This window comes from Lepidochelys olivacea, assembly GCF_965140295.1.
Source record: "Lepidochelys olivacea isolate rLepOli2 genome assembly, chromosome: 2".
In the NCBI taxonomy this organism is placed as follows: domain Eukaryota; kingdom Metazoa; phylum Chordata; order Testudines; family Cheloniidae; genus Lepidochelys; species Lepidochelys olivacea.
The window spans coordinates 142145200-142159204 of NC_140412.1; the positions used below are offsets into that span (position 1 = coordinate 142145200).

The window sequence follows — 14005 nt, forward strand, 5'->3', positions numbered from 1 at the left end:
GGGAGGGGGAGCCAAGGCAGGCTCAGAGTCCGCACAGCAACCAATACGGAGTGAAAGGCCCTCCCAGGGAGAAGCCATTTTGTAGTCAGTCTGGAGCCAGCGAGGGAAAGGGAAGGACTGGCTGTGTGGGGAGCTGGTGAGTCCCAGGCCTGCATGCAGGGTTCCCCCTGAGAACTGGCCTCTAAGGACCTGACAGCAGATCCCTCAGCTGGGCTTTTCCTTCCCCACTGATGATTCCCAATTTGTAGCATTTTCTGGGAAACTTCCCAGCCAGGCTGAGTTCACCCTCCAGCTCTCTAGGGGAGACCAGTCACCACAGGGTCAGCTCTGCTCTGGCTGCTAGTCCAGAGAAGCTGCCTGCCGAGCGTGTGACTGGAGGCTGGGCTAGGAGGCTACAGTTTGGATGTTAGTGTAGTTGTATAACCTACACCTTGAGCCCTACATCCCTTTGTGGTGAGGGGAAATCCTGGGACCAACGCAGCCTGATTCCTGCATGAGGAGGATTCCTGCCAGCAGAGATCAGCCCCTCTGCAGTGACTAAGGAGCCCAGAGCCATCTTCAAACCTGAGGATCATTCATGGAGTTTGTGAGTGCACCATCTTTTAGTTAGTTAGGGAATTTATTTTGGGGAACCCCTACTCCCTGAACTGTGTCCTCAAGCCAGGGAGTAAGGGTTTGAGGATTTTATAACCTGCTGCATATTACATCTGTGGAGGAATTTACCACCTTCTCCTACTTGTGAGTCCTTTGGGCTGTACTGAACCCCGTCAGCCACATTGCTAAACCACTGCAGAGAAGAATTTTGTGGTTATAGGTCATCAAGGGCCCCAGCCAAGTACGAGTACCAACGGGGCACTATTTTTACATTTGCTACATCAAAGCACAAGTATTTGCAGTGTGGGTACCGGTGACCCAAAAATAATGTCTTACCCTGTTATGTTGTATTTGTCTCCTGTTTAATAAAATTATTGTGTTGAATATATTTTTATGTGTTTGTATTATTTCTTGGAAGTCTCCAATTATCTGGCAAGTAAGTGGGGATTATTACTCTGTAGTTAGAATTTTCCACCCAAGCTGCCCTGGTGACCCTGCCAGGAGGGAGCGAAGGGGGTGGAGGCACCGCCAAATAATTTCATAGGAAAAAAAGAAAGAAGATACACCCCTCTGAGTGGGTGGCGGGATCCAAAAGAACCCAGACCTGTCCATCAAAACCTGTAAGCAGATTGGCATTAAAGGAGGTAACCAGGTGGAGAGGGGGCACTACATGTTACTGAAAATTTGCAAGAGTCAGCAAGCAACATTAAATATGATTTAATCTTTTTAAAAATCTTCTTGAGCCAATCTCTTTATTTTTGTGGGTCTGATTCATTATTTTTAAACTACTGGGGTTGGCAACAATGATTTTTGGCAGTTCACATCCAAGTTGTTTTTCCAGGCAGTCTGAAGGTTCAGGAAGACTGCATTGGTTTATGTTTTATTCATAATTTCAATCTTTACAACACTAGAAACAATTTTTTTTTAAAAGCACAAATTCTGGAACAGAAATCTTTGGCAAAGACAAATTCTGTAGCGGCATAGAATCACAGAACACTCTGGGGCCTTGCTAAAAGAGCTGTCACTACGTTTGCTGGCCAAAGCAAGGCATACTGTGCAATGACGTTTGACTGTAGCCTCAGGTATGAAACTACCTATTGGTCCAATGGGGAGACTACTTGGGCAATGACAGTCTGAAAACCCTTTGTGTAGCCACAACCAGATCCACATTGCAGGCACAAAAGCATTTCCGCTTAATATTTATGTGACTGTGGATCTCTCCAACAGAATTTATCCCCTAGAAAGTCCTTCCCCCGCAACTCCACCCTACTTATGTCAATGGTTGGCACCAACCCACATTTCTATGACATGCTTTTAGAGACCCTGAGTTCCCAGGCTGATGTGATCCTAACTCAAGCTGGGTGAAATTTTTTGGATAACACTTTTGTTTGACCAAAAAAATAGAGATTCAGGCAACCAAAACGTTTTGCAAATTTGTGCATCAATTCGCTAAATTACCTCAATCTTAGTTTTTAAGAAGGTTAAAAAAATCCTCAAAAATGAAACAATTTGTCATCAAATTTTTTTTCAGCATTTTTGTTTCATCAAAAAAAATTTATTTGGGATTAACTCAAAATGATTTTTTTTTTCATTTTTTTTGACCAGCAAACCAAAAAAATCAGTTATTCACACAACTCTGATCCTAACCTCTTTTTGTTTGCTGACTAATAAATACCTATGGGTTTTTGGTGTGTCTGTGCCCCTCCCCAGTGTATATCTTTATTAGCAGATACTTAGCAGTAAGCAACTAATGAGAAGGTAACTCAATAGGAGCTTAGCTAATGGTGAACAACAAATGCCTTCAAAATTCTGCCTCTAGAAAGACAGACAGACAAAGGCCAGCAAAATATGATCTGTTTCACAGAACCTTAAGCCATTCACCCCTGAAAAAGCAAAGTCAGCATAGAATAAGGCTGGTCAATGGTGCATTCTAAGGAGAGTTTCTGTGACACATTCTAAGTGTACTTATACATGGTCTCTTGTATGGAGAAAAGCAAAATATTCTGTTGATACATGCGAGAACTCTGAGGGGAAGAAAACAAGACCTCACAGGCAGGGACATGGAAAATATTTTGTCTTCACACATTCTAACATAATGAGGTAAAATATGATCATAAACATGATATCCTCAAAATGCAGTAAGAAGAAAAGGAGTACTTGTGGCACCTTAGAGACTAGCCAATTTATTTGAGCATGAGCTTTTGTGAGCTACAGCTCACTTCATCGGATGCATACTGTGGAAACTGCAGAAGACATTATATATACACAGAGACCATGAAACAATACCTCCTCCCACCCCACTCTCCTGCTGGTAATAGCTTATCTAAAGTGATCATCAAGTTGGGCCATTTCCAGCACAAATCCAGGTTTTCTCACTCTCCGCCCCCCCCCCCACTTGATGATCACTTTAGATAAGCTATTACCAGCAGGAGAGTGGGGTGGGAGGAGGTATTGTTTCATGGTCTCTGTGTATATATAATGTCTTCTGCAGTTTCCACAGTATGCATCCGATGAAGTGAGCTGTAGCTCACAAAAGCTCATGCTCAAATAAATTGGTTAGTCTCTAAGGTGCCACAAGTACTCCTTTTCTTTTTGCGAATACAGACTAACATGGCTGTTACTCTGAAACCTGTCAAAATGCAGTGTTATACCTATGAAAATAATAAATAATGTCTTAATTGCATGTGTTGCGTCTAGTGGTTTCTGCACTTGACAGAACTGCAAGGGAGATCTATGGAGTAAAAAAAGTGAAGAACTGGAGAGGAGGAAGGAATAATAGCATGTTTGTGTAACCAGGTTTTGAGGAGAGGCTCAGCTCTAAAAGGAAGTTATGGAACTATCAAGCAGATAATTAATATATTTTCTGCCATAGTTATAAATATCTCTTTTAGGACGATAATTGCCATATATATTAGAAACAAGGCCACCTTTTTTTAAAGAAAGTTGCTCTGCCCTGACCAGATCAAATGTTTAACAACTCAGTTACATAAGACTTTTTAAAATCAATTTTTCTAACCGAACAAGAGATAGACAAGGTTGTAAAGGTGTATCAAAGATTTCTACTAAAAACCTTATTAGGATATTAAAGTTTTGATGTTGTTCTAAATTCTTGAAAGTTCAGAAGCTCTAAGTTAAATTTATGAAAAAATAAATATTTGCAAGTCTGGAAATTTAGAATTAAGGATCAACAGCCCGCCATTCTCCTCTATAGTGTATATTAGCCACATGATGCAAATTGCCACCCATATAAGGCATTCTGCATGAAATCCTTGTCCCACTGAAGTCAATTAGGAGTTTTGCCATAGATTATATGGAAGACCTGAGTTTAGAAGTTTTGGTGAGTGAGGCTAAGTCCTCTGGGATCTTCAACTAGCATTGGTACATTATAATGGGTCACAGTGGATTTCTAAATGGTTATGTCTCAGGCTCAGCAGGAGGAAGAAAAAATAAGTACTATTTGGTGCTGTTTGTACTCTGCATAAAGAGGATAGTAGAACGGTGATGTGGGTGAATGTTTGGGGACTTGTGCAGGCAATGACTGCAAAACTGTTGTCTCAACTACAGTGGGAATGTGGAAAGGGAGTGGAACCATATTTGGGCTGCATCTGATAGCTATCAGGCTGGATGCTGCTGAGTCTGGCTCACAGCAGGAAGTTGAGAAAAGGCTGTACCTTTGGTAGGTGGCTCCTAGCCAGACAGCATACAGTTCATAGATTATTGGGTAGGCTATGGAGAAGTGTAAGGATGCACACTCACCACCAGTGCATCTCTTTGTATCAGTGTGTGATGTTGCAGGCATTTTCATCTCCAGATGAAAGACCAGCTGCAAGAATTGGCTAGTCCAAATCCCTTTGGGCTGGAGCACAGGGTTTTAAGCTTAATGGTAACATGGGGTGGGGAGGACTGGGGGGAGAGGAAGGACAGACTTGAGAGCCCGAGCTCAGCCCAAGCCACAGCCTCAAAGCAACATCTGCTATTTTTAGTGCGAGTCTCACTAACACAAGCCTGCGTAGCCAGGCTAGGAGACTTGCATCCAGATGCAGTGTGGAGGTCTCGGGCACATCAGCCATTCATAGGAAGCAGCCATCTGGTCTACTCCTTGGGGCTTCTTTCCCTGATGAACTCAGTCTATTTATAAGGCCCAGGTGTCAGAGTCCTCATCTGACTCTTCCTTATTCCCCCCTTCTCTGTCAGCCAAGTAACTACCTAATTACTGCCCAGGTGATGTGAATATGACTAACTGGTCCTTTAATCCTTTCTTGTTCCCCCTCACAGGAAAGTATGTGCCTCATATAGGAAATATGTGAAAAGAGTAGTGGAGGGATATAAGACTGTCTCTGGAACACAGAATTCAAGGACATGGGAAGGGAAGGGAAAGAATTAAGGTTATTTGTGGACATTAACTGAGAATTTTCAGACTTTTGTTTCTCCGTAAATTTAAACTTAACTCAGAATTGCTTTTGTTTTAAGGCCAAGATTTTGAAAAATAGGTACTCACATTTATGCTCTCAAGTGTGTATTTAAGAACTCATCTTTAAAAAAATTGGTCTGTTTTTCTTTTATAAATACAATATTCCAATGAGGATTTTAATCAAAGCAATTGATATGTTGTAACAATCATAACTGAATCTTAATAAGGTGTTTTGTTTATGATTTTTCTTGGTGTATTTAAGGAAAGTATTTTTTTAAATTATGAAAATAAAAACACACTTTAGATTGTTATCTTCTGACAGGGACTCTATCAGTATAACTATACCTATAGAGTAAAGACGTATATGCTGTTCAAAGAAACACAAGTAAGCATGGTTCTGGAATCAAATACTATTCTGGTGAAATAGTGTGGTCTCCTTGAAACTAGTTGTCAGTCACAGGTGGTTAGAAACTATGAGCACAAGTGGAGTTTATAAACTTGGCCATACCCTTCATTTTACTGGGGAGTTAAGTTTAAAAACAAGTTTTGTCCATGAGTACCTGTTTATAAATGGCACATGTGTTGATGAACTGTCTGTATAAACTCCATAGAAAGGATATTATAAGGATATCGCAATGTCTCCTGCAATATGTGCTTCAGAGCTCACCTATAGCCTCATCTTGGCCCCGGAGTCAGACCCTCTCTTTCCCTTGTGATGCTCAAAACTCCCACTCCACTAAACCTCTTCTCATGTGCAAGAGTCTCTCCCTTCCAAAACAGAGTTAATGGAGTTTACAATTCCAAAGAGTTTATATCTATAGCAGCGGTTCTCAAATTGTGGGTCAGGACCCCAAAGTGGGTCACAACTCCATTTTAATGGGGTCACCAGGGCTGGCGCCCAAGCCTGGGCCCCACCACCTGGGCTCAGACTTTGGCTTCAGCTCGGAGTGGCGGGGCTCAGGTTACAGGCCCCATGCCCAAGGATGAAGCCCTGGGGCTTTGGCTTTGGCCTCCCACCCAGAGAGGCGCAGCTCAGGTGGGCTCCTGGGGTTGTGTAGTAATTTTTGTTGTCAGAAGCGGGTCACAGTGCAACAAAGTTTGACAACCCTGAATCTATAAAAGGAGTACTTGTGGCACCTTAGAGACTAACAAATTTATTTGAGCATAAGCTTTTGTGAGCTACAGCTCACTTCATTGGATATCCGATGAAGTGAGCTGTAGCTCACAAAAGCTTATGCTCAAATAAATTTGTTAGTCTCTAAGGTGCCACAAGTACTCCTTTTCTTTTTGCAAATACAGACTAACACGGCTGCTACTCTGAAACCTGAATCTATAAGCTTCCATGAGAGTTTATAATGGTCGTGGGGCGGGGGGGAACTATGTGACTAAAGACTTGTGAATTCCAAAAGACTAAAACTGCTCTGGTTTTCAATTGGGATAAATAAGTAAAAACAATTTTCAAGTCTTGAGGTCAAAGTAGGTCAAACAGTGAAAAGCCACTAATTTTATCAGAACTTGAAAATCAGTTGCCTGTAATACTCTGGCTTTCTTTCAAAATTATCCAATCTGATCTCCTAACCATGGACAATTTCAAGCTGAAAAAAATTTGGGGAGATTTTCTCTGTGTGTGCAAAAAGGAGGTGGTGAGTGTCAAATTGGGCTTTTAATTGGAACTGTCAATCTTAATTCTGGAGTCACTGCTGTGAATCTTCACTGTGCAGCTGGTCTGAGCCTATTACATATTATCTGGGAAAAATTACAAGTCCTTTGTTCTGCTTTAGTGAAAGAAATCTGTCCCACCAATGAATCAAACTAAGTGCCTGACCAATCAAAACTGTTAAAACCAGAATACATATATATGTATAAGAAATCAGAAAAAAAATACTCCTAGATGCTTAGTTTTTAGCATAGAAACTCATTAAACCTTATTTGACATTTCAGAGCTGAGAGAATGCTTATATTTTAGTATAAATAAATTGTATTGTAAAGAGAGAGAGAGAGAGAGAGAAAGAGGAAATTATTAACCTTGATCAATAATGAGAAATGTAAAGTATCCTGGGGCAGGGGTGGGGTAGGAGAGCAGCTGGTTTACTTCTGGCAAATAAAAAGAATTAGTAATAAAGTCATTCCTTCTACAAATCTGTTTGAACACGAAACCAATTAAAAACAAAACTGAGAAGATGAGCTTGGGAAATTACCTGGTGTTTCAAACTTTCATGGGTAAAACATTTATTTTAGAAAGGAAAGTTGACCACCATCCCTCTCCTCTTTTAATTGGAGCCCTATTTGTCAAAGGGGGATGGAAAGTTATGTCAGTCAGTATGTGTGTTAAGGTCTATGCTTTTTTCCCCTTCATTCTTGTGCATAAGGGTCTGTGCCCCTACCCCATCTAGGAATGTGGATGGATGCTTCTCCCTAAAACCCCTACAAAGCAAGTGATACTATCATGCCTTCATTTTCTACTTCCAGCATATTCAGGTGTATGTACTCTGAGTAAGCAAGCAAGTATAGGCTCACATGGGGTGGTCCATGTCTGGGTGTTACAGAAGCCGAGTAAGTTTCAGAGTGTGAGGACAGAGCATATAGAAGAGTCAGGTGTGGGGGCAGGCATGGGGGCTTGGATGTGTGATAGAAGCATGGGTACGTATGGGGAGACAGAGGATGAATTCAGGTGTGTGGTATAGCCAGGTGTGTTTAAATGGCAGAGTCGGGAGCGTGGCAGGAAAAGGATGGCTTTAGAGATATATGGAAAGTGTGTGAGCGGAGGCAAGAATGTACAAAGAATACAGGAGCCAAACTCAAAAGTATTTCAAAATTACTGGGTATCTGGGGAGTTGTTGGAAGACAGGAGAGGACAAAAGAGATTAGTGTGGTGTGTATGTTTAGGAAGCATAATGAAGGGAATTTTAGGGGTGTTGGTTGTACATGTTGGGGTTTGGAAGGCATATTTGAGGAGACAGAGTCTGGGTGTGTGTTGGGAGTGTTGCATTAGTGCTGATAGAATGGAGGCCAAAGGGGATGTACAGGATCAGATTAACGTTCAAACAGTATATGTCTACACTGGAAAGCCCCCAAATCCTGGAGTTGTGATTATGTCACAATCTCAGCTATTATTTTTTTAAAGGCTCTAGCCCTTGTGGGTGCAAAGAAAAGCTTGAGAATGTGACTTGAGTGTGAACAATGCAGTGATGTCTGCCTGAGTCTGCAGAGAGCCTGGGAAAAGAATAGCTCAGATGCTACAGAGATGAGCATGGTATAAAATCTGCATAGGGTCAGGTTGCATTCAGAGTGTGTTGGGCAGGAGACTGGGGGATAGCTGAGGAGGGGGTTAGAGAGTGTGTATAAGGTAGAAGCTGAGCAGGATGGACAGCGGGGTCTGATGCATGTGAATGTGGAGAAATTCTGGTGTGATTGTGAGTGGGTGAAGCGAGGGGGGTGAGACCTGGCAGGGAGGGGACCTGCGTGAATGGGTGGTACCCAATGGCAGTAGTATGGCAAGTCTTGGGCTGTCTGCGGGGCTGGGGACTGAGTGAGGGGCAGCAGGGTGCAGGAGAGATGTGGGCTGCAGCCCAGCCATGCTTGGCTCACCCGGTTGTTGCGATCAGTCTCCCGCACCTCCTCCTCCTCAGGCCCCTGGCGCATCAGCGCTCTCAGCACCACGGCGTTGTTGGTGCAGCAGGCTCGGAAGAGGCTCAGTGGCTCAGGGCTGCTGACGTCCGAATCCCCCAGGGACCAGCTCTCCTCCTCGTCCTCCTCGGCACCAGGTGGGTAGAAGGAATCATCCGAGGCGATGCTGCAGGTGTCGGGCAGCTCGGAGAAATCCTCGTACTCCTCATAGTCCTCCTCCTCCTCCGCCGCTGCCACCACCTGCTCCTGCTGCTCTCCCTCCGGGCCCCGCGCCTCCTTCTCCCCCCCTGCGTTGGGCCAGACCTGCTGCTGCTCCCCCTTCTGCCTCCCCCCAGGGCCATGCAACTCCCCGGCACCTGTCCCGTCCCCAGACAGCAGCACCATGATCCCTGCACCTGGGGGTTGGGAGAGGTGGTTGGGGGGACACTGACACAGCTGCTGTTCCTGCTCCCCACACAGGGAAGGGGGCACCCCAATGTACTGAGACCCCCACAGATACCCCCACCCACTGGGACCCCCACAACTCACCCACTGAAACTTCCCCAGCTACCTGTCCCCTCACCCAGTGAGACCCCTTACAGCTACTCTTCCCCCACACCCCCACCCAGTGAGACCCACACAGCTACCCCTCCCCCCACACCTCATCCACAGAGACCCCCCTCACCTACTGAGAGGCCCCCAGGGATCCACCCCCCAATAGAGCCACTAAGCCCCACTCCCCCCCCTACACAGCACACCCAGCCAGAGCCGCGCACTCCCTGAGCCCTCCTCAGCCCCCCACAATTCAGCCCGCGAGCCGCTGAGAGCAGCGGCCCGGCTCCCTCCCGCCGGTCTCCCAAACCCGTGTAGGGGCGGGGGGGACCAGTGTCGATGCAAATACCCGGGGGGGGGGGTTTCTCTCCACTTTTAAGCCATCTCGGCAGAAAGCCCCGCGATCCTGGAGCTCCCGGGTGTGCAGGCGGCGGCGGGCGGGGGTGTTAGTGAGCTGGCCCGGCCCGGGCGCAGGAGTCCTCGGGGCCCCGCTGCACGGGCGGCTGGGCGCCCAGCGCCGGGGCCGCGGGAGGTGTTTGGGAGGGGCGGCGACTCCAGCTGCTCCCGGGAAGGCTGGGGCGAGCCCCACGGGCGCCCGGCGCCCCCGGCCGGGGGGGCTCCGCGCTGGGCAGCGCCGCCTCCCCGAAATCACCGCGCGTCTCCCGCTCTCACATTTCCAGCGAGAGGGGCCGGTGGGAAATTCCCCCTTCGCTGCCTGACAGCCACGCGTCTCTGCCCCAGACCCAGTGCTCCCCCCTCCCCAACGCGAAACAGCCCCGCTGGGTTTTCCCGCCGCACACGGCTACATACAAGCCTCCGCCGGCAGAGCAAAAATCCCCGGGAGCGGTAGTTTAGTTCGGCTGATCCGAAACTCCGAGCCCATCTGAGCTCCGCTCCTGGGATGGAGGAGCCATGACAACTCGTGCTGCACACACCCTCTTCTGTCCGCCTGCCCCTGCGGCTGGCATCCCAGCCAGGTGTGCGAGGAGAGCCCCAAGCACCCCCTTCAGCTGGGTAGGGAAAGGCTGCGAGGAGGCACGGAGCAGCTGACAGGAAGGGAAAGAGACATGTAGAAAATTCCTGGCCCCTAATCCGATCAGCATCTCTTTGAGAAGATTGGAGCTGCAGCTTAGCATGTTGACATCAGGGACACATTTTAAAAGCGATTTAGCCAGGGGACATGCAGCTGTCAGTGTTGCTTTTTACACACCACACAACGAAATTGCAATTGACAGGTGAGTCATTTGAATTTCAAGAACACCTTCGACTTCTTCGCCTCCTGTGCTGCTCATTTGTTCATCTCCATTCAGTAATTTTACATTTCTGATTTTATTACTATTGTACAAAAAGCTGATTGCCAATCCGTGCTATATAGAGTACAGGTCTCTGCAGTTTATGTAGTGGGGGAGGTGAGGAAGGCTAGAGCAAACTGTTTAGTACAATTCCTAAATTTCTAAAAGCCACGATTTAAGTAAACTCTGTGAAAATTTTTGGGAACCAATATAACTTAAGTAGAATCCTAACTAATCCTTACTTAATATTTAAAATATCTTAGGATTGCTCCTTCAGTCAATAAAAAGGGGGTGCTTGGCTAACTGCAATATAAAAGGTAACCCACACACATATATTCTTAGGCCCCATCTACACTGGAAAGTTTCTGTGCAGTAAAGCAGCTTTCTGCGTTGTCACTCCCAAGGTGTACACACTGCCAAGCCACTTAGTGTGCAGAAACTGCGCACTTGTAGTGCTTTAAAAACAACACCCCAATGGGAGGCGTAGAGCTTTCTGCAACAGGGCTACAGTGCTGCGGTGCCAGTGTAGACACCCTGGGTGATTACAGCGCTCCGATTGGCCTCCAGGAGGTGTCCCACCATGCCTGTTCTCACCTCTCTGGTCATTGATTTGAACTCTACTGCCCTGCCCTCAGGTGACCAACCATCATCTCCACCCCATACATTCCTTTGGAATTTTGAAATACCCCTTCCTGTTTTGCTCGGTAATGCTGAGCTGCTGGACCTCATCAGCATTTGGGGAGAGGAGGCTGTCCAGCCCCAGCTGCACTCCAGCCATAGGAATCATGATACCTATGGACAAATTTCACGATGCATGACAGAAAGGGACTATGGCTGGGACACATTGCAGTGCAGGGTCAAAGTGAAGGAGCTGTGGAAGGCCTACCACAAGGTGCGGGAGGCAAACCGCCACTCCAGTGTTGCGCCCATGAGCTGCCAGTTCTCCAAAGAGCTGGACGTGATACTCGGTGGCAACTCCACCTCCTCTGCGAAGACCACTGTGATACTTTGGTGGCTTGCGTGCCAGTCTACAGTGAACCAAGCCAGGAGGAGGAAATCTTGGACGAGGATGTGGAGGGGGAGAGGGACCCAGAGGCAGAGGATGACTCGGAGGTTAGAGATGCATGCAGCCAGGAGCTCTTTTCTACCCTGGAGGAGGCTAGCCAGTCACAGCTGTCAGATGTTGGCAAAGTGCAAACGGGAGAGGAGGCGCCTGGTAAGTGGATTTGATTTTGGGAATCGCTGAAGCGAGTTGTTGGGGGAAGGAGGGTTGCAGAAAGCAGGCTTGTCTCCCACAACATGCCTTGTCTGAGTGGCGGAACAGGCTGTTGATTGGCTCCCTCACTTCACGGGAATCTCCCTCAGACATCTCCAGGAAACTCTCGTGGAGATACTGGGCAATCCACAGCCGCAGGTTCTTTGGCAGTGCTGCTTTGTTTCTTGCCCCATTCATGGTAACTGTCCCGCGTCACTGTGTTGTCACGGGGGAGAAGACAACCATTGCTGCACACAGGTGAGCTGCATAGGGGTCAGGGCGGAAGCCACCGTTTTGGAGAAGACCCTCCCTTGATTCCCTGCTGATCCTCAGCAGTGAGATATCTTCCATAATGATCACCTCCTGTTGAAAGTGTGGGAACAGGAATGATTATCAGCCCCCCTTATAGTGCTGGCTCTCCCCAAGAGCCACATGCCCAGTATACAGCAGGGTCCAGGAAGAGTGATTACCCTGCCCCTGCGGCTACTCACCATTTTGGGGTCTTGTGGTTCATGTGTGCTTGCCTGGGGTCAGCCAGTTAGTGATAGGTATGTGAGTACTGGCTGTGTTTTAAAGCACTAAATCAGTGGTCTCTGTGTTGCAAACAATACTGCTTCTGTAAAATGTTGCGTTTAAACTTTACAAAGATGTCCTTGGGAGCCCAGCCTCCCTCTTTGTTATCAGCAGCTGAACGGCTGCTCAGAATTAGAAAGTGGCCACAAAGAACGAAGGAGGACTTTCTGTGTGATGTTATGATGCACTCCGCTGCCGAGAAACAGGAATTGAAGGAGTGTCAGGACAGCAAGAAGAGGGACCGAAAGGAGAATGTGGCACACCAGAGTGAAGCCAAGGAGTGGCTCTTAAAGGTTATGGAGCGCCAAGCAGACACGCTCCAAGTGATACTAGCTCTTCAAACCGAGCAGCTCCCTGCCCGCCCTCCCCTGCAGCTGCTGTCACAAAACTCTTTCCCAAGTGCCCCACAGACATTGCCAACACACTCTTATCAACCTTCTGGCTCCAGTTCATACTCTTGGCATTCCACTCCTTCCCCCTCACAGTCCAGCAATGCGGACTCCCACTACCTACTGCACTCAACACCCATCCCTCTGCAGTTTGGCCCTGCTGAAGCACAGTATCCACTGCATTGTGCTCCAAAGGAGAAGGTTGGATATGATCCCTCGACATACACAAATCTTTAGCCATCCCTGGACCCCCTCCTCCCCCTGGGACCTTCCCTTCCCCCATACCCCTCACTGCTGATGGGTTTTTTTGTTTGTTTGTTTTACTCTCTCCTCCGGTTGTCGTTTTTTAATAAAAAAAATTGTGTTGGTTTGAAAGCAATCTTTATTCTATGAATTGAAAGCAAAAAGAGCCCTGCAAAGCAACACACAATTATGTTAAATCCACATATTGCATTGTCTGCACCAATCACTTCCTAGCATTACAAGCACTGCACTCCCAAGCATAGCAACAAATATTAGTGGCTTTCAGCTTCAAATTGCTGCCTCAAAGCATCCCTGATCCTTATGGCCCCGCGCTGCAGCCCTCTAATAGCCCTGGTCTCTGGCTGTTCAAACTCAGCCTTCAGGCACTGAGCCTCTGCGGTCCAGCCCTGAGTGAAGCTTTCACCCTTCTCTTCACAAATAGTATGGAACGTACAGCACATGGCTATAAGCATAGGAATATTGTCATCGGCCAGGTCCAGCTTCCCATACAGGCAGTGCCAGCAGGCTTTTAAATGGCCAAAAGCACGCTCAACAGTCATTCTGCACTTGCTCAGCCTGTTGTTGAACCGCTCCTTGCTGCTGTCAAGTTGCCCCGTGTATGGCTTCATAAGCCACAGCATTAAGGAGTAGGCAGGTGTCCCAGGATCACAATGGGCATTTCAACTTCCCCTACGGTGATCTTCTGGTCCGAGAAGAAAGTCCCCGCTTGTAGCTTCCTGAACAGACCAGTGTTTCAAAAGATGCATGTGTCATGCACCTTTCCAGACCAGCCTGCAGTAATGTCTGTGAAATGCCCATGGTGATCCACAAGCACCTGGAGAACCATTGAGAAATACCCTTTGCGATTAATGTACTCAGTGGCTATGTGGTCTGGTGCTAGAATTGGAATATGCATGCCAGCTATTGCCCCTCCGCAGTTAGGGAAGCCCATTTGTGGAAAGCCATCCACAATCTCACGCACATTGCCCAGAGTCACGGTCTTTAGAAGCGGGATGCGATTAATGGCCAAGCAGCCTTCTGTCAACTTGAGTCCAACAGTTGACTTTCCCACTCCAAACTGGTTAGTGAC

At 47.1% G+C, this 14005-nt stretch overlaps 1 protein-coding gene across 1 annotated transcript in view; it reads right to left on the reverse strand.

The window, feature by feature from the left end:
* Positions 1-9077, reverse strand: part of ANKRD33B (ankyrin repeat domain 33B) — a 107460-nt gene extending 98383 nt beyond the window's left edge. Inside the window, exon 1 of the mRNA XM_084621995.1 lies at positions 8594-9077. Within this exon, the coding sequence (XP_084478121.1) occupies positions 8594-9016 (423 nt within the window). The 5' untranslated portion in view covers positions 9017-9077. The remainder of the gene's footprint in view (positions 1-8593) is intronic.
* Between the last annotated feature and the right edge of the window lie 4928 nt (positions 9078-14005).